We start from the raw sequence: 19,593 nt of genomic DNA, 5'->3' as shown, positions 1-19,593 counted from the left end.
AATTATTCTTTGAGGGGCAGTTGGGTGGCTCAGTCGGTTAAGGGTCCGCCTTTTGATTTTGGCTCAGGTCATAGTCTCACGAACCTGAGATTGAGCCCTGCGTTGGGCTCTGGGCTGACAGTGTGAAGTCTCCTTGGGATTCTCTCTCTCTCTCTCTCTCTCTCTCTCTCTCCCTCTGTCCCCGCCCCTCCCACACTTAGGAGCGCTCACTCTCAAAATAAATAAATAAACCTAGAAAAAGTAAATTATTCTTTGAAAACCTTAGCCTTCCTCTTTCCTTGCTTTGGTCGTGGCGGAACAGAAAACCTATTGATTGAATTTAATACCGTTCTTGCTTACGCACCTCCCCTTGCTTCCTGCTCTCAGTAGGTTGTTTTGCCCAGGACCATTCATGGTGGCATTCAGGTTAAAACAAACATCATTGATTTATTTTCTATTATTTCCACTCCTTAAGGAACGTGCTTAGCATGCATACATATAGGAAAAATACCCTGTTTCCTTTTTTGAAAACCTGTCAATTTCAAATCCAGTCTCAATCATCCTTACTTGAAAAATGCCCACATCTTAGCTTCCTGCACACTCTGACCCTCATCCTTTCAAACAGAAATCATGCCTGTTCTTGCTTTCTTGTGGCTTAGCAGTGTGTCAGCGTTCTTAGGGCTTGCCGGGCCTTTTGTACTTTTTACTTCCTTCTAATGGCTTTGTGTGTTTTTCCCTCTGTAATTGACTTACAGGTGACACAGGGCAGCTTTGGTGCAAGAGGCAATGAAGGAAAGCTGACTAGGCTCAGAAGTGCTTCAGGCAGAAAAAGAAGAAAAGAGACTTTGAACGGAGAAAGAGGCTATTTACTTTGACTCTCTTTCATCCTTCTAACGGTGAGGGATACTCACTGTGAAGGGACAGGATAGTTCGACTTCTGCATTTCGTCCAGTAGGAAGGACCCGGTCGCTGGTAGAACAAATATCCCAAACTACAGGCTACACCTCTGTGATCTTTCCCACACTCACCCCTCCTCAGTCTCCAAAAAAAAAAAAAAAAAAAAAAGCCACCCCAAATCAGTTACCTGTCTAAAGTGCGGTTTCCAGAATTCTGTAGCTGGTATCGGGGCCCCAAATACTTTAGGCGACTTTGAAAAGTTTTGTTAAGTAGAAAGTCATCCTCAGGAGAGAGATGAAAGTTCAGGACTTTCACAGTAACAAAGTTATTGCTTTTACAGGACTCGTCGCACACATTTCTGGAGATATAATGGATCCGCAGACATTTCGCGAGGCCACTCCGGCAGCCCACAATGGGTTTAGAGCGCTCTGTGTGCACGTGGCCTGTCACAAGCCTTCATGTCACACCATTCCTGGCACGAACCACCGTACCGGACTCAGCCACCCCCACCTCGGAGGGCCTGGGTCTGAGCGACACACAGAGCTGTATTCTCTTTCGAGCACCACCCACGCTCTCTGAAACTGGGCTCCTCTTCGAATTCTGCAGAATTGCATTGGACCAGGTCAAGGTACTCTGGGGTCAGAAGGAAATGGATCTGCGCCGCTTTTGGAGAAGCAATCTCAGAAAAAGAAATAAGAAAAGCTACCCATCGACTTTCCCAGGGGGGTCCACTGGTGCCCCCCCCGTGAGAGGCTCCTATCTCACGGCCTGGAGAGTCATCTCCGAACACAGGCAGAGGATACCTCCACAGGTACAACCTCTATTTCTTCAGACCCCACATCGATTCCCCGAGGATGGAACGGGGCCAACAATTTTTTATTTATTTCCTCTCCAAAGAAGGAGATTGTACCTGAGGACAGAGTTTGATGACATGGTGAGGCAGAGTAGTTGGACACTGTGAGCCCGAGTCCTCTAACCTGTCCTAGACTCCTGGCTTCACCATCCCCAGGGTGGGTAACTGGGGGGCAGGTTATTTACTGTGAGCTGGATGACCGAGTACATAAAATGGCAGAAAGCCCACCACCCTCTAGAACAACAACCTACGGGATTCTGGTGAGGGTGAGAGTGCCTGTGGTCATGGAAGCACTGTGTCTGACACGTGCATTAAGTGCTCAGACCTGTCAGTTGCAACCCCTGTCCTCTTCTCTGTTGTTTGGAGGAGCTTCCAGAATGCGTACCACATGTGTATATTAGAGAGAGCAAAGGGAATCATCGGCTTTACTTGGGGGGTCTGTGTTCCCGTGGGTCACTCGTGAATTATAGAGGCAGTGATCACTGAGAAGAGGTGAAACCACGCTTTATCTCCAGCGCCAGTTTGTGAATATCAGCATTGATTGTAGGATGTGGTCCAAAAAGAGGAACCCCTTCACCGGCCAAGTGCATTCCAGGCTCTGCGTGTGCAAAGCCCACAGGAGGCATTTTACGGAGTGCCAGCGTTGACCTTGACCTTGACCAAGGCCTCCACCCAGGAGAAGGCCAGTGGGTTACACTGTGACCTCGCCTCCTTCCGGACAGCGCCCTCTGTTCCCCACTGTTATGAACTGGATGTTTGTGTTGTCTCCAAAAGTATAGGTTGAAACCCAGTGTGATGGTATTTGGAGGTGGGGCCTTTGAGAGGAGGTTAGATTTCGGTGAGGTCATGAGAATGGGACCTCCAATGATGGGATTGGTGTCCTTCTGAGAAGAGGAAGAGACCAGAGCTCTCTCTGTCTCTGTCATGTGAGGACACAGCCAGAAGGTGGCCATCTGTAAGCCAAAGAGGCCTCCTCAGACCCCAATCATGTGGGCTCCCTGATCTCGGACTTCCAGCCTCAAGAACTGTGAAAAAAATAAACATCTGCTGTTTAAGCCACCCAGTCTATGGTATTTCTGTTATAGCAGCCTGAACTATATGCTCAGATACCCATGCGGCACAAAATACAGGACCGTCGGGGCGCCTGGGTGGCTCCGTCAGTTGAGCGTCGGACTTCAGCTCAGGTCATGATCTCACGGTCCGTGAGTTCGGGCCCCATGTCAGGCTCTGTGCTGACAGCTCAGAGCCTGGAGCCTGCTTCACATTCTGCGTCTCCCTCTCTCTCTGCTCCTTCCCCATTCATGCTCTGTCTCTCTCTGAATCAAAAATAAATAAACATTAAAAACAATTAAAAAAAACAAAAACAAAATACAGGACCGTCAGAAACTCTAAACAACTAGGGTGACAGAGACTTGCCACTGAGGGAATCAGTACCATTTTCCAAAAAGAGAGTTTTTCTCTCCAAAAAGATAAAGACTGTGGCTGATTAGAAAACATAAATAAATGTTAGTTATCCTCAAAAAGTGGTAGCTATTATTGTCCCGGCTTTTATTTTGTTGTTGTTGCTGTTGTCGTGAAGGTCCTCTGGATGAATATAATCGCAAACAAATTTTGAAGCAATATTTGTTCTTATTGAGAAACTTCCTTAATGTGGCTTCCATGTTCCATTTTAAGGAAATATAATTACAGAATAATTTTTCTGATTAACCATTATAAGACGGAGGCCAGTCTTTGTCAACCATTTTTAGTCTCCAAGACTTTTTCTTTAAAAGATCTTTAACGTTAATTATCTCATGGCTATGCTACTGCTTTGCCCGTGAGTGAGGACTTTCCTTGTTTGTGCCTCCATTTGTTCCCGTTATAGTTCATATGACTTGTTGGACAGCCAAAATGTTCATTAATAATAAGATCATTATATAAATTGTGAGCTATCCATACTTTGGGATGCTCCGAAGGCACTAAATAAAATGACAGTCAAATATCGGACAAAGGGCTAGTATCCAAAATCTATAAAGAGCTCACCAAACTCCACACCCGAAAAACAAATAACCCAGTGAAGAAATGGGCAGAAAACATGAATAGACACTTCTCTAAAGAAGACATCCGGATGGCCAACAGGCACATGAAAAGATGCTCAACGTCGCTCCTCATCAGGGAAATACAAATCAAAACCACACTCAGATATCACCTCACGCCAGTCAGAGTGGCCAAAATGAACAAATCAGGAGACTACAGATGCTGGAGAGGATGTGCAGAAACGGGAACCCTCTTGCACTGTTGGTGGGAATGCAAATTGGTGCAGCCGCTCTGGAAAACAGTGTGGAGGTTCCTCAAAAAATTAAAAATAGACCTACCCTATGACCCAGCAATAGCACTGCTAGGAATTTACCCAAGGGATACAGGAGTACTGATGCATAGGGGCACTTGTACCCCAATGTTCATAGCAGCACTCTCAACAATAGCTAAATTATGGAAAGAGCCTAAATGTCCATCAACTGATGAATGGATAAAGAAATTGTGGTTTATATACACAATGGAATACTACGTGGCAATGAGAAAGAATGAAATATGGCCCTTTGTAGCAACGTGGACGGAACTGGAGAGTGTGATGCTAAGTGAAATAAGCCATACAGAGAAAGACAGATACCACATGGTTTCACTCTTATGTGGATCCTGAGAAACTTAACAGAAACCCATGGGGGAGGGGAAGGAAAAAAAAAAAAGAGGTTAGAGTGGGAGAGAGCCAAAGCGTAAGAGACTGTTAAAAAACTGAGAACAAACTGAGGGTTGATGGGGGGTGGGAGATGGGTATTGAGGAGGGCACCTTTTGGGATGAGCACTGGGTGTTGTATGGAAACCGATTTGACAATAAACTTCAGATATTGAAAAAAAAATGATAGTCAATCACTAGGTATTGATGCTGAAGGCACGCTGAGCCATGTTATATAAAGGGAAAAAACAATAAAACAAAGTGCACATATCTCTGTCTCTCTCTACCCACATCTCTGTTTACGTACGAATAAAGTAACACCGTGATATGCACACGGGTGGGTGTGCGTGCGCAGATGCATGGAGAAGCAAGGGAATGAGACACACCCCCATGTTTAATGGTGAACCCCTTAGAGAACAAAGTGGTGGTGGTGGTTACTTTGGGGAGGAAGGACAATGGAGGGAGATTTTTGACTATTTTATTTGAATATTTTACAAGGACATTATACTCTCATATGGCTTGTGTGGTTAATAAGCCACAATATCAAAACTATTAATACTAGTCACTATCCCACAGGGCAAAGGTGAGTCCTGATGGGGGACTGAAGTCTTTTGAGGCTGTCTAGGGAACCATGGGGGGGCACGGGTGTTTTCTGGAGAGGTAAACGTGGCCTCGTGAGTCCCAGTTCAATTTATTACAGCACTGTGAGTGGTTAGCAGAGGTGATCAATTCCAGGAGTGGCCAGAGCTCCAGTGTGAGGAAAAGGGAAAGCAAATAATTTCTCAAACTAAACAGATTAAATTAAGTGCATTTTTCATTCATTAGAAAAGAGAGCAGGCCCTCCTTTGTTTTATTAATATATTTAAGTAGAGTATGGATTTTTGCCTTTCTTGGCCGCCTTGCCTTGTTCCCACTGGCCCATGCTGTCTTTTTATTTGAATTATCTGTTTATTATATTAGGTTAAGAACCCAAGGCCATCTTGCATGGGACACACTATAAATACCCATTATCATGGTTATGTATTATTGAGGCGATGAAGGAAGACAATTTATGAAGAAATGAGATTATCTCAGTTTTTTGGTAATCTATCTTATTATAGTCTGAAGATTACATATGCAGTTAAGAAAATGAACCGAATCTTCCAGTTGGCCGTTCTCTCAGCCCTGTCTACACGGCCGTGACATTAGGGGAACTAAAATGTATAAGCCAATATATTGATGCCCGCAATCCCCCCTTCCCCATTTGTACACACCTATTTCATCCATCTTTTTGACAGTTTGCACAAGCAAACTGTCCTAATTTTTTTTTCAAAAGCTCTCTTCACAAATCGAGTGCGATGTGGAATTAATCATCCCGTTAGGCAGGCGTTGGAGGACATTCATTGCCAGGGGGTATTTACACGCCCAGCCCTCAGCTTCCTTCAAGTTGTATCAGGGACTCCTCAACCACCCACACCTCCTCCCCTCATCCCGAAGATGTGTCCTGTGCGCATCTGCCTTCCACCAAGTGAAGTTTGACTCCTACTCCTGTGTTGAAAACACCTCTTTTCACATATTACAGCCTTTCCCCATTTCCTTCCCCCCTGGCAAGCCATCATTCTACTCGCTGTCACTTCGCCTTCTTGGGAAATTTCCTCCCAAGCACTTCTCCCCCTCCTCCCCACCATCTTTAAAAATAAAAGATAGTTAGAAAGAAAATTTAAAACCCCGGCTTCAAATAGAAAACGCTACACACGATCCTAAAGAAGCAGCAGGCGTCCTATTGGCTATTCTCCTGCATTTAACTTAGAAGTGTTCTAGAATAACGTGGCAGAGGAGAAGGGTGAAGAGCTAACAGTTCGCAATGGTTAACAACCAACAAAACTTTCGGTTTTGTTAGTATTGTAGGCTTGCAACGTCAGGCTTGTATGTAAAAATGTATGCCTTTATGCCAACCGGTCTTTTATACAGGGAGGACGAAATCGCATCTCATTGCAGTTAACCATCTAGGCTTAAAATTCCAGCTCAGAACCCCTAGGCTGCATTTTCCCCTTTCCTTACTACAGAAGAGAACAATCTGAAAACTCTAGTCCAGATCTATAATTGTGAGGACGCTTGTTAGATAAATATGTACTGCTGTGCTCCCCTGCACTTAAAAATTATATAGATGCTGACAGTTTCATGGAAAGGGTATTTATATTTCAAAAACGTGTAGGCGGCCCTGACAAATATTAGTTACATAAGCCTAATGATAGTTGTACTCAAACAAGCACAGAGTGGCTTTAAAACAGAAAAACTTCTTTAAACTTCTTCTGCTACATGTAGACTCTAACAAGGTGAATCTTAAGCATAATTTGCAGCCTAAACTTTCAATAGCATGAAATCTCACCTCTTGCATAAAAGAGCCTTGATGTGGAAATTGGAAACACACGGTCCGACCCTGATTCAGCGGTTAACCAGCTGGGGGACTTCAGACAAATCATTTCCTCATTTCCCAGTCTAAGTACAGACTCTGACCTTTCATGGTCATATGCAAAGCTGGGAAGTTAAGACCTCTCAAGTTATTTTGTGATTCTATGCTTTTAGCTTTCTTCTGCCATATACTATTATTCTGACCTTTATTTTTGGTGGACTATTGCCCCAATATTGCCCCCAGTTTCTGTAAGTTATAAAAACATCTTTTTTTTATTTCCAATCCTTTGGCTTCTGTTTTTTTTTGTTTGTTTGTTTTGGTTTTTTTTGGGGTTTTTTTTGGATGGAGATCAATGTCCCTGTTTTATAGCTTTGTGGTAACTGCTTAACCCTCCCGCTGAAACAGCCTTGAGAAACCCCAAACACAGAGCCCAGAAATAACAATGAAATAGTGAAGGAGGAGGTGGTGTCAGGATTTTGTGGGTTCTTATAAAAATTTTTCCTTTTGTAGTAAAATAATTGAAACATATTATTTGAATTATCACATTACTGAACAGATAGCTTTTTTGGTTAAATAAACATGACTTAATCTTCGTAAACTAGGATTTTATCAAAAATGGCATAGAAGCGGGGCGCCTGGGTGGCGCAGTCGGTTAAGCGTCCGACTTCAGCCAGGTCACGATCTCGCGCTCCGTGAGTTCGAGCCCCGCATCAGGCTCTGGGCTGATGGCTCGGAGCCTGGAGCCTGTTTCCGATTCTGTGTCTCCCTCTCTCTCTGCCCCTCCCCCGTTCATGCTCTGTCTCTCTCTGTCCCAAAAATAAATAAACGTTGAAAAAAAAAAATTAAAAAAAAAAATGGCATAGAAGCCATTTGTTCATTCGTTTTGGCATGGAGACATTTATTCACTAGGTGATTTATTAAAAAATTATAGCGCGCGCGCGCGTGTGTGTGTGTGTGTGTGTGTGTGTGTTTGTGTATCTCATTATGCATATCCAAAGAAGCCGCACTCAAGGAGCTCAGAATCAGGGGAAATGAGATCCTTTGTGAACATGACATAAAAGCATAAGGCTAATGAATGCTGAGAGAAGGGTGGGGTGCTCTATGTCTGGTGTGAGGAAAGTGAGAGGCATGTCACGTCTGTATCCAAGGGCCTGGCACGTAGTAGGTGCTGAATAGTTATTCACTGAGCGAATCAGTCAACGAAAGTCAGGCCCACCATCACCATCTTCATGTGAAATATAACATGACCTTTAGTGTTGGGAAAACCATGAAGGAAGAAGCTGCCTGTATGGGTGAGTTTTACTTGGGAGACAGCAAGAGGAAAGAGAAAGCTTAGGGGATTGAGAAATCCTCATAAACCATAACAAAGCATTGTTGTGAGGCCCAGATAAATAGAACAGTGGCTGATTTACTTGTTTTGTACCATAGACTGAATGTCTGCATCCCCCCAACATTCATATTTTGAAACCTAATCCCCGAAAGTGATAATATTGGGAACTTGGGTATTTTGGAGGTGATGTGTTAATCCAGGAGGAACCCTCAGCAGTGAGACCAGTGCCCTTATGAAAAAGACTCCAGACTTCTAGACTTCTGCATCTATTTTTTTCCTGAGTCGAGAACTGCGAGACAACAAATCGGACTCTCGCTGATGAAAAAGGAAGAAAGGACTACAAAAAACTCCCTCACCCCCTTCTGCCAGGGAAGCTATAGGCTAGAAGACCGCCATCTGTAAACCAGAAAGCAGGCTCTCATCAAACACCGCGTCAGCCAGTCCGTTGACCTTGAACTTCCCAGCAGCCGGAACTGTGAGAAATACGTTTCTGTTGGTATCGTGGGATAGGAGCCCCAACAGACTAAGACACTTTGTTGGAACTTACTGTGGCAGAGAGGAGAGGCGATGGGCTTTAGCAAAAGAAGAGTCTGGATTCGGACTCTCCTTCTACTATTTCCCAGCTCTCTGTGCTTTGGGTTCCTCAGGACTAAACTGAGGATGTCACTTATCTGAAAGGGCAATGATGACAATTTGATAATACAAGCTATCGTTCCTATTAGCTTTGTGATCAGCTTCGATTTTTCTCATCTGTAAATGGGAATACAAATGATAAGTTCCTTCAAAAGATGATGTGAGATAGTATGTGTAAAACGCCTAACTTCCCATCTGCCAGGTAGTCAAGGCTTGATGGGTCTAAGCTATTAGTAGTAGAAGTGGTAATCGAGCCACATCCTTGGCAGTGATAATGAACTTTCATATCATTCTGTACACATTTACGTTACATTATTCACACATTACATTATTTCTTTGTCTTCTTTGGTATTAAAACTCCCCGTTGGATATGGGCCCTTATTTCTCCATTTCGCAGATCAGGAAACCCAGTCACAGAGGTGACTTGAGTCACTCAAGGTGATGCAGTTAGTGAGGGTGGAGTGAGGCTGGGGCGGATTCTCTGGCCAGGAGTCCCACAGTCTGCCTATAACACAATGGTGGCAGTCATATCTACCATATGTTGGTTATGTCATGGAAAGAGCCAGATGGATCTAAGCTGAATCCTGATTCTGCCTTTTACTACCCATGTATTTTTAGGGAACACACTTTGGTTTCTCTAACCTTCAGCTTCCTTATCTGGAAAACAAGCTTGGTATTATCTACTTTATAAAGTTGTTGGGAAGGTTATAACCATCAAATGAGAAAGTGTATGTCAAGCACCTGTCATTGGAAACTCACGAAATGATAGCTAGTTTTATTCTTATTTCTTAGTTGGGAAAGCCCCAACTGTAGAGCTCTTCTAGTCTCATACTGCCCCAGTGCTTTGAAGAATGCTCTTGCTCAATAAATGCTAGGTGGAGAAGGTTTCCATGGCTAACTAAGCTTGACAAAAGTGGGTGAAACAAAACCGAATGAGGTTCTTTTCTATAGAACTTATTTAATAGGGCAAGAAATGATGTGAATCTCCTAGAATGAGATTTGTAGTACTTTAAGTTCTTATGACCACAGAGTTCTCTTTTGTGGGCCATATCATAAGACTAATGTTCATATCCAACTATGTTAGACAGACATGCTAATCGAATTAAGTGAGTTCCTTTGACAGGTGGGAAAGTGTAGCCAAAGTGTGAACCCGAGAAGTGACAGAATCAGGACCGGAACCGGGCTCGCCTAATATCCCGAGTCCTCCTGAATTGACACCCCTCGGCGTCAACATGGCTCCCTTTCCCCTGCTGTTCTGGTGTCTACGGCTGGGCCTCGGAGGGTTAAAGTACGGGCAGTCTCTGGGCAGGACAAAGGAAGGAAGGTAACCGTGGAGGTGTCTAGTCAGAGAACACATCAGACATGACAAAAGAGATTCTGAGCTTGGCGATATCAAGTAAGCAGGCCAGTGAGTTCCAACCGTGGCATTCTTGTTAAGGCTACGAGTGCACGGAAGGAAGATGTTGAATTGCATCCTGCAACCGTAGTATCAGGCCAAAGAGACTAAGGGAAAGGCCTCCTGTTAATATCACTAACTGTCGCCCAGTCACAAAGCCATTTGCAGCCTGTCCATATTTTACTGACATGAGCAATTACATGTCCTGTAATGGCAACGAAGCAATAAAATTTATGTCTTGTCATCTTTAACAAGATTAGACATAACCCTTCTCATAAATGTAATACCGAATGGAGATTTTTAAGAACATAAGTATAGTTAAGGATCCTTGAATTTATCCCTCATAGTTAATTAAAATCCTCCCCAGGAATTGGCAGATGATAGATAGAAGGATGTGGAACCTCTTAATCCACGTTAAGTGTGAACTAATGATTTTTTCCATACCTTGCTCAGCTTCAGCTGGGTGTGCGACTCACATCTGTACCATATGGATTTCAGGAGAGAGGCGAAGGGAGTCACCCCTATTCCTGCAGCAACGCACACGCTCACTGGGTAGTGAAACACGTCCGTCAGTGCGGTTCCAAACGGCCCGTCCACCGCCAGCCTGCAAACACAGAATGTGGCCTTGGTGACGTTCAGCCGCGACGCTCTCGAAAACAAAGCCACCCTCAACCACGGCTCTTTGCAGGATGTTTGTAACTGGGTGCAGGGGGGTTGGCTCTGAGCTTGAGAATGCCCTGTCTGGAGAGCCTAGACTTAACATGAGGAACTGGGGGCCTGGACTCGCAGGGGGACGACCAGACAGGCCAGCCCAGGTGCATTCATGGTAGGACAAAGCCTGACTTTTCTGGCTTGAGCCCACTCCTCTTCCACGTGGCCAGCTCTTCTTACAATTTCTAGAAGCTTGTTTTGGCCCTGGTAGAAGAGGCCGTCTCTTCTCCTCACCTCGCCTCGCCTCGCCTCTCCTCTCCCCTCCCCTTCCCTCCCCTTCCCTCCTCTCTTTTCTTCCACCATCAAAGGAATAAAGCAGAAGGTGGTTTAGAAGGCTTATGTGTCCTTTTGCTAACATGCTTCTTCTCTATTTTTATGTATTCAGTCCCACATCTTAGTGCGTTCGTATCATTTTCATCTAATAGAAGCCATTCATTTGGAATAAGTATAATTTTGAGATCATTTGTCAGGTATGTGGAACTTCTAAAACTTGTTGTTTCAGATTACGTGAGCTCAAAATCTGTGATGATCAGGCCGGGAACGGCACTGACCTTTTGTCTTTGCTTAGCAAGTTTTTCTTGGTAAGGATGAAGCATATTTATTGAATAAATACGATTGTCTTTAACATGGTCCGGAAGAGACTGGCCCCCGGATTCGACTCCATTTCTCAACACCAGTTCTCCACCTGGCTTTTCTTTCCTTCCCCAAAATACACAGTACCCCCCTTCTGCCACAGGGCCTTTGCATGTGATAATCCAAGTAATCACTAGGAATCCTCGGTCCCGATTCCTCCCCTCTCCCTGTCTTGGTTCATAGTTACCCTTTCATTAGGTCTTCTCTCAATCATCATTTCCCTGGGGGAGCTTCGTGGATCCTTTGCACTAAGGCTAAATCCCCTCTTATATACTTTATAGCCCCATGTACCCCTCCTCTGTAGTCCGCATCACGGTTGTAGTTTTACAGTTTTTGGGGTGTGTGCGCGTGATTTGATTTGTGTCTCTCTTGATCACGAGACAACAAGTTCTCCGGAGGGAGGGGCCGGGTCTGTCCTTGCTCACCACTGCGTCCCAACGCCTGGCATGCTCTGTGGCACGGAGCTGTTCAGTAACAATTTGTTGAATAAATTGTAAAGGGAATGTTTAAAATATTTCAGTCAGCAGAATGTATTAAATAACCTCAACTATTCCAAAAGCACACATTTACATATGAACAGAGATATGCTAATTAAAAGGCTTCTAAGTTATTCATAACCATTCCCTAAGGGGTGTCTGTAGAAGGCACCCGAGGTTGGCCCATTTGGGCTTACTTTGTGTTCATGAAAGTTCAATTGGGTTTTATTTTTAAATATTCCATATGCCAGACCTCCTAATAATTCAAATTAACTCTCTTCAAGTTAATCTTAATTAATAAGGCTTTATTACATATTGATTTATGGAAATGGAAGAATAAAAATAAAAGGTCATTAACCAGAAAGGGTTAGTATCTCAGCCCGCTGTAGATTATTTTATAAATAATTAGATAAGGGGAATTGAGAGAGAAAAAATGAAACTGTCCAAGGATTAAAATGTCTTACCGTTAATTGTTTTTATAATTAGTTGTATTTGGGACTTCTCTGACACTGATTTGAAAAGATAACCATTAAACCCAAAGAAGAATTGTGTCACACAATCCACAGAAATACACAATAGCTAAATTTCCTCATAATCAGAATTGTGCATCTAAGCTGGAAGAGGCAGGAGAAAATATTTAGTCCAACTGCCCTGATAATATAGATAATATAGTCATCCTTCCTTCCACCACCCCGACAGCTGATCGCATTCTGCTGTTAACTTGCGGAGGGGGGCAGTTCAAAGCAATAGACAGTTTTTCGCACGTCTCACCGTCCTCTGTCTTCTGACCACACTCCCGAGAAACGCGCACCAGCTCTCTTCCCTTTCTTGTCTCAGGTCTTTCAATGGTTGATGGTAGCTATCGTGACGCCCTGATTGTTCTTTTCTGGACCAAAACGTCTCCATTTCTGGAGACCTCTCGCAATCCTGAATCGACTCTCTTTGCCCAAATTCTTGTTCATCCAGTTCACCCAGCTACTTCCTCTTCCATCTGGATCCAGAGTTTAAGGATGCCGCTTGGAAAACGACCCTTTCCGGCATCCACGCCGTGCGGGTCCTCGTTGCTCTGGTCCGCGGCACACCCACCCGCCTCATCGACCTCCACCCTCGACTCTCTGAACCCACGGCCTTTGCTCATAGACACGTTCTCCCTGTGGTCATTGCTGTCACGGACATCTCTGCGGTCGGTGACCTTTCATAGTTTGCTAATAATAATAGCCAGCCTTTTTTTTTTTCACTATGCGTCATGTTAAGGGCTTTTAAAGGACAGTCACCTTTTTTTTTTTTTTTAATTTTTTTTTTCAACGTTTATTTATTTTTGGGACAGAGAGAGACAGAGCATGAACGGGGGAGGCGCAGAGAGAGAGGGAGACACAGAATCGGAAACAGGCTCCAGGCTCTGAGCCATCAGCCCAGAGCCTGACGCGGGGCTCGAACTCACGGACCACGAGATCGTGACCTGGCTGAAGTCGGACGCTTAACCGACTGCGCCACCCAGGCGCCCCTAAAGGACAGTCACCTTTAAACCTAAACAAACTCTTAGGTACTACGATTATCATCTTTATTTTACAGATGGGGAAACTGAGGCACACAGTGACATGTACTCTCTAAGAGCACATGCAAAACTGGGCTTTGAACCCAGGCTGTCAGAACTGAAATCCTTGGCTCTAGGAAGCAGGTTAGTCACTGAAATCTCTAGCATCAACTCTGAGAAATTCCTCCGTTTTACCTCAGAAGGCAAAGTGCTTTAAAATAGCTCCCATTCTCTTCCCTTTTCCTGGGCACAGAATAAAGAAGTTTCCCAGCTCTCTGTCTAGGTTTGCTTCTTGCCTGGGCCTCACAGATTCCTCGGGCTGGTTTAAATCCTTTCTGGGGATGCCTGGGTTGCTCAGTCGGTTAAGCGTCTGACTTTGGCTCAGGTCACGATCTCACGGTTTGTGGGTTCGAGCCCCACGTCGGGCTCTGTGCTGACAGCTCGGAGCCTGGAGCCTGTTTCAGATCCTGTGTCTCCCTCTCTTTCTGCTTCTCCCCCACTCATGCTTTGCCTCTCTCTCTCTCAAAAATAAATAAACATTAAAAAAAATTTTAAAAATGTAATGATCGGGTCATGATCTCACAGTTCATGGGTTCCGGCCCCAAGTGGGCTCCATGCTGACAGTGCAGAGCCTGCTTGGGATCCTCTCTCTTTACCTCTCTCTCTCTATCAGTTCCCCACTTTCATTCTCAGTCTCTCTCTCTCTCTCTCTCTCTCCCTCTCTCTCAAAATAAATACATAAGCAAACTTAAAAAAATCCTTTCTGGGTCCAAAGCAGTGAAAAATTATACTTCTCCCTCCCATGTGTTTGATTCAATTCAAAGACAAAATAACGTTAATAGATAAAATCGAACAAGGAAATCCAGTAAAATTCTGATTCTTCATATATTGAAGAGTTAGACAAATATGCCTACATGTGTATAGAGGCAGAGATCAGTGAATTTAACAAATGAAGGGAAACTGCACTGTTTCCAACAACTCGTTTTTGGTCCTTCAATAAATATTCACTGAGTACCAACTAAGAGTTAGGGCCTATTCTAGGCACTGAACGCAACAAAGTGAGCCAAATGGATAATGTCCCTTTTCTTATGGAACTTCCATTCTAGCGTGGGAAGATACCTGGTAAACAGATAAACGAGCAGATATTTCGTGTGTCAGGTGGTTGATAAGTACCATGTGGAAGAATGAAGCAAGGCACGGGACAAAGTGGTTGTTGAGCTTCAGTTGGGGGTCATTGTCTCAGACGGGGCAGGAAGGAAACACCTCACTAGGAGACATTTGAACAAATGCCTGGGGGAAGTAAGGGAGCAGCCAAGCAGAGATCTGGGGAAGAGTGCTCCAGATGGAGGGGACAGAAGTGGTAAAGGTGATCAGAAGAGAAAAACAAGAAGGAAGCCTGGAAGAACGGCTGAGTGCAAGGTGGTGGTGGTGGGGGGTGGGCAGGGAGGCAGGAGGTGGGGCAGAGAAGCCCAGGGAGACCTGGAGGGGGTGGGGGAGAGGACATATCATGTTGGGCCTTGAGCTGACGATGCACTCCACAGATAGAAGGCATATTGACTACCGAGAAACATGACTGAGTTCTTGTTGGGGTATTGGCTGAAATGCCAGCTGGTGGGCGAAAGGGAAGGTTGGTTGATAGACCAGGCAACTGTGTACACTGACAGCAGAGACCAGGCTAGAGACAGGATGAAAGCACTGATTTGGGCAACGCCAAAAGGAGGGCAGGGACGTTCTGTGTGTTCAGTTTTACTCCCGATTTTAGGCCTTTGCACTGCATTCTGAATCTTAGAATTCTGCTACATTGCTTCCTTTCCATGATTAAAAAAGAGAAGGTCTTAAATGGAGTAGTAGTTGGGTACTGTCAGCTGATTTGTCTCCAGAGATGATGCTTATACAGTCAAGTCTTGGATGGCGAGTAACTCGTTGGGTGAGTGTTCCACAAGACACGCAAACATTTCTAGTTTGATAAACTAGTGATGTCTTGCAGTATGAGCAGTATGTGACGCTGCATGTCACATGATCACAACTGAGCTAATAGGTCTTGTGTGTGTCTCTCTCTCTCTTCACAATGATTTTGGGTGATCGTCTCCCATGCTCAGGTGCTCGGTCTCAGGCTGTGGTGTTTGGCAGAAATCCTTGATGTTTCAGAACATTGGACAGTGCCCACAACCGGCACTAGGGTATTTTTTGTCACTTCAGAGTCCCTATGGACAGTCCTTTGCTTTTCCATGCCAGGGTAAGCTTAGGAACGCTTTGCTTCATTGTAGGTCATTGGATAGGTTCTTTGTTAAAGTTGCGTGAAAAGAAAAAGATCCCATTGAGCCAACAGATAGCAGTGATTCTGTTAGTGATAGTGAAAGTCGTCCTACACAACCACCCTCCTCTCTCTTGTCTCCCTCACACCAGCCACGGAGGTTTTCAAAGGTACGTACAGGTTAATCTGTTTATTATTATTTTTTAATATTGTGTGTTTTCTTTGTTATTTCGTATTAGATTACAGTATCGGAATCATTTTTACATGAATATTTTTGGGTTGTGGAACCCAAATAATTGGGTTGGGTTTCCATCATTTCTTATGGGGAAATTCGCTTTGATATACCCGTGCTTTGGATTATAAGCATGTCCCGGGACGAATTGTGCTCGCAGACCGAGGTTTTACCGTACTTGGTTTGTTATCACACCATTCTTCAGTTCCAGGCTTTGAAATGAAGGCATGTGACTCTTCCTACCTAGTGAACGTGACCAAGCCCAGTGCTACACGGTTACAGTTCAGTGTCTCATGGGGAGGGGGAAAGAGGGACGATTGGCTAAATAGGTTCTGAGCCTTACGTTTATTCGAGTGCCTAGTTTGCCACCTGTAAATATTTGTTAAAATAAATGAGCTGAAGCATCCCTATTGGGTCCGGGTATTCGTTAATTTCTTCATTACATATTTACTATGTACCCAATACATATCAGACACTGTGCCAGGCACCGGACATATAGGCAGGGACAGACAATGCCCTGCCCTCCGAAAGTCCAATCCTAAGTGCGTCCTGACAGCATTCGCCACCTAGTTTCTTACGTCGGTGGCTACTGCTTGGTAGTTCCTGACACCATTCAAGGATGGCGGAGGCAGGAATCTCTCTTTCTCTTTTTTTTTCTTTTTTTTAATTTTAAAAATTTCTTTAATGTTTATTTATCTTTGAGAGAGAGAGAGAGAGAGCAGGGGAGGGGCAGAGAGAGGGGGAGACACAGAATCCGAAGCACGCTCCAGGCTCCGGGCTGTCGGCACAGAGCCCGACGCCGGGCTCGAACTCACAAGCCATGAGATGACGGCCGGAGCTGAAGTCAGACACTTGACCTACTGAACTACCCAGGCGCCCTGAGAAGAGGGAATCTTTTGATGCGTCTTTTGAAATGTCAAATTCTTCCAACCGTTTTTCTCCACATTTTTTGTGTGTGTCCGTGTTTTTCGGGGGCCTTGAACGTGGGTTTTGCCTGCTTATTGGGTAATCCTGCTGTAAGAGTGGGAATCGACTTTGAGCCATTGTTTGCTAACGGAGGCCAAGGCCTGGTAATTTACGGTGGGACTTCGGTCTGGTGCCCAGGCCTGTCTGAATAGGCTGTCATTGTGGGTTGAATTGTGTCTCCCAGCTGATATGTTGAAGTTCTAACCTCGGTGCCTTAGAACGTGACCTTATTTGGAAACAGGGTTGTTGCAGATGTAATTAATCAAGTTAAGATGAGGTCATACAGGAGGAGGGTGGGCCCTTCATCCGATATGACCAGGATTTATAAGAAGAGGCCACGGAGACACAGTCACGGAGGGAAGAACACCGAGTGACGACAAAGGCAGAGGCTGAACTGCTGGAGGCTGCGAGCCAAGGAATACCGTGCATTGCTGGCAAACCCCCAGAGGCCGGGAGGAGGCAAGGGAAAATTCTTCCCGAAGGATTTCAGACGGAGCTCGGCCCTGCTGTCACTTAGACTCAGCCCCGGAGCCCCGAGAACTGGGAGAGAATATGTTTCTGTTGTTTTAGGCCACCCGGTTTGTGTTCCTTTGTTACCACAACCCTAGGAGATGAGTCCACGTGCTACTGGTGTTCTTTACCCTTCTCAGACCCCGCCCCCCGTGCATCTCCCTTGCAGCACAACGAGCTCCTCTGTGTGCAGGTTGATATTGATTCCATCGGCCCCCACAGGGTCCTAGAAAATGGAGGCAGCGCCTGGGCATCTCCGTATTTCTGACACACGGTGGAGGTTAATTGACACTTGTTGTATACACACACGCAGGACTGACTGAATGAAGGGGCACAACTACCTCTCTTGACTCTCAGATCACTTTGTCCTTCTATGAACTTCCATCTGTAATTGTTTAGCACCTTCTCCAGTGGATGGGGCCCACCGGATTCTTTCTGACCTTGAAGTGTCCTCCTTATGAAGACCAAAATGGCAAATATAATTTAAAGACCTCCCACGGTAAGAGCAGAAAAGTTCACAGGGCTTTCTTACTCATCACAGGCTGCATATAATTAGCCAAGGGTGGTTTTGGAGCTGAGGAAGCAAAATGCTCCTTCTTCCTGGATCGCTGCCTGCCTTTGTTGAATGTTTTTTTTTTTTTTTTTTTTTTTTTTTTAAAGAAATGTACTTGCCTCTACTGGAAATCTACTAAATTATACTTTTTATATAGGTTCCCAAAGTTAAAAAATGGGTTAAAACTTGCCCTTCTAGAATAAAGATATTGCTGGGTTTGGTAAGCACGTCGATGCACTAAAATGCCTTATTTGTTCTACAATTCTAACTTGTGTGTAAAAAAGAAACGGGCTCTGACCTTGGCAAGCTCCAGGACTCCTTCCGGGCCTGTCCTCCTGCCCCAAAGGCCTTACACAGAGCTTCCGTCCAGTCTCCTGCTACCCGGATGTGCACACTGAAGAAGTTCTCCTGAGGGGCCGACGTGAGGGTGAAGGGGTGCCATTCCAGCCACGATATGGACGGGCACTGTATCAAGACGTATTGCCCCGGCGCCATTTTAAAGTTTCGCTTTTTCATGTGAAGTTCTAGAACTCCAGATGGGTGGCTCACCACCTAAATCAGAGCAAGAGAATCATTTGTTTTTTCTTACCCCCTCAGGTTAAAGAAGAAGAGACTGGCTTTTGCTCCATCAGACGTTTTTAAATTTTGAAATCAGCTCTTTTGAGGTATAATGTACATATACCATTTGCCGTCAACTTCCAAGGATCTTGGCCATCCCTTTCATATCTGGCTGGGCAACTCTAACAAGCGTGACGATCGTCTCCTTTGGGGTGCTGTGGGAGATGTGGGTAGCTGCACCCCGGTGCCATGTGGTGTCTGGCCTGTGACTTTAGGTCTCAAATGGCCAAGCTCTGGGTAGCACAGCTGAGCAGGACCAAGAGAATAGAAGCTAGCCTATCAGCCATTGCACTTAATTATGCATTCTTAAAATACTTACAGAATTCTTAAAATACAGAATTACCTCCATGTTTTTAAAATGTAGGTCTGAGTTTGTTACTGTTTTCAACAATTTGTACATTTTCTCAATCTCTGGTTGATTAACCCTGTGATTTTTTTCTTTCTTTTCAAATAAATGTTTTTGATGTTTATTTTTGAGATGTAGGGAGACAGGGCATGAGTGGGGGAGGGGCAGAGAGAGCGGGAGACGCAGAATCCGAAGCAGGCTCCAGGCTCCGAGCTGTCCGCATAGAACCTGACACAGGGCTCAAACTTGTCAACCATGAGATCATGACCTGAGCCGAAGTCGGACTCTTAATTGACTGAGCCACCCAGGCGCCCCAACCCTGTGAGTTTTTTCATTCTAGGTGGAAACCAATCTTCAAATTCACTGTGAAATGTTTTGTTTTGTTTTGTTTTAGTTGGGTCTTTTCCAATGTCCTGCTTAGGCTCTGAGTTTTAGGTGGACTCCTCTTACTGCTTTTTTTTTTTTTTAAAGTTTATTTATTTATTCTGTGAGAGAGAGGCAGAGAGAGAATCCCAAGCAGGCTCCTCACTGTCAGTGACAATCCCGACATGGGTCTTGAACTCACAAACA

General features: G+C 44.7%; 1 protein-coding gene across 1 annotated transcript in view; it reads right to left on the bottom strand.

The window, feature by feature from the left end:
* The window catches only part of NOX3 (NADPH oxidase 3), a 61,775-nt gene that overhangs the window by 17,179 nt on the left and 25,003 nt on the right, over window positions 1-19,593 (bottom strand). The window contains exons 9-10 of the mRNA XM_047103319.1: window positions 18,358-18,611; window positions 10,635-10,794 (exon numbers count right to left, since the gene is read on the bottom strand). Of these exons, the coding sequence (XP_046959275.1) occupies window positions 10,635-10,794; window positions 18,358-18,611 (414 nt within the window). The remainder of the gene's footprint in view (window positions 1-10,634; window positions 10,795-18,357; window positions 18,612-19,593) is intronic.

The sequence above is a fragment of the Lynx rufus genome, unplaced genomic scaffold (genome assembly GCF_022079265.1).
Source record: "Lynx rufus isolate CCGP_SWC_20201006 ecotype Redwood Valley unplaced genomic scaffold, mLynRuf1.p SCAF_6, whole genome shotgun sequence".
Taxonomy (NCBI): Eukaryota; Metazoa; Chordata; class Mammalia; order Carnivora; family Felidae; genus Lynx; species Lynx rufus.
Note: the sequence above shows the minus strand (reverse complement) of the source record. Positions and strands in the feature narration are given on the sequence as shown.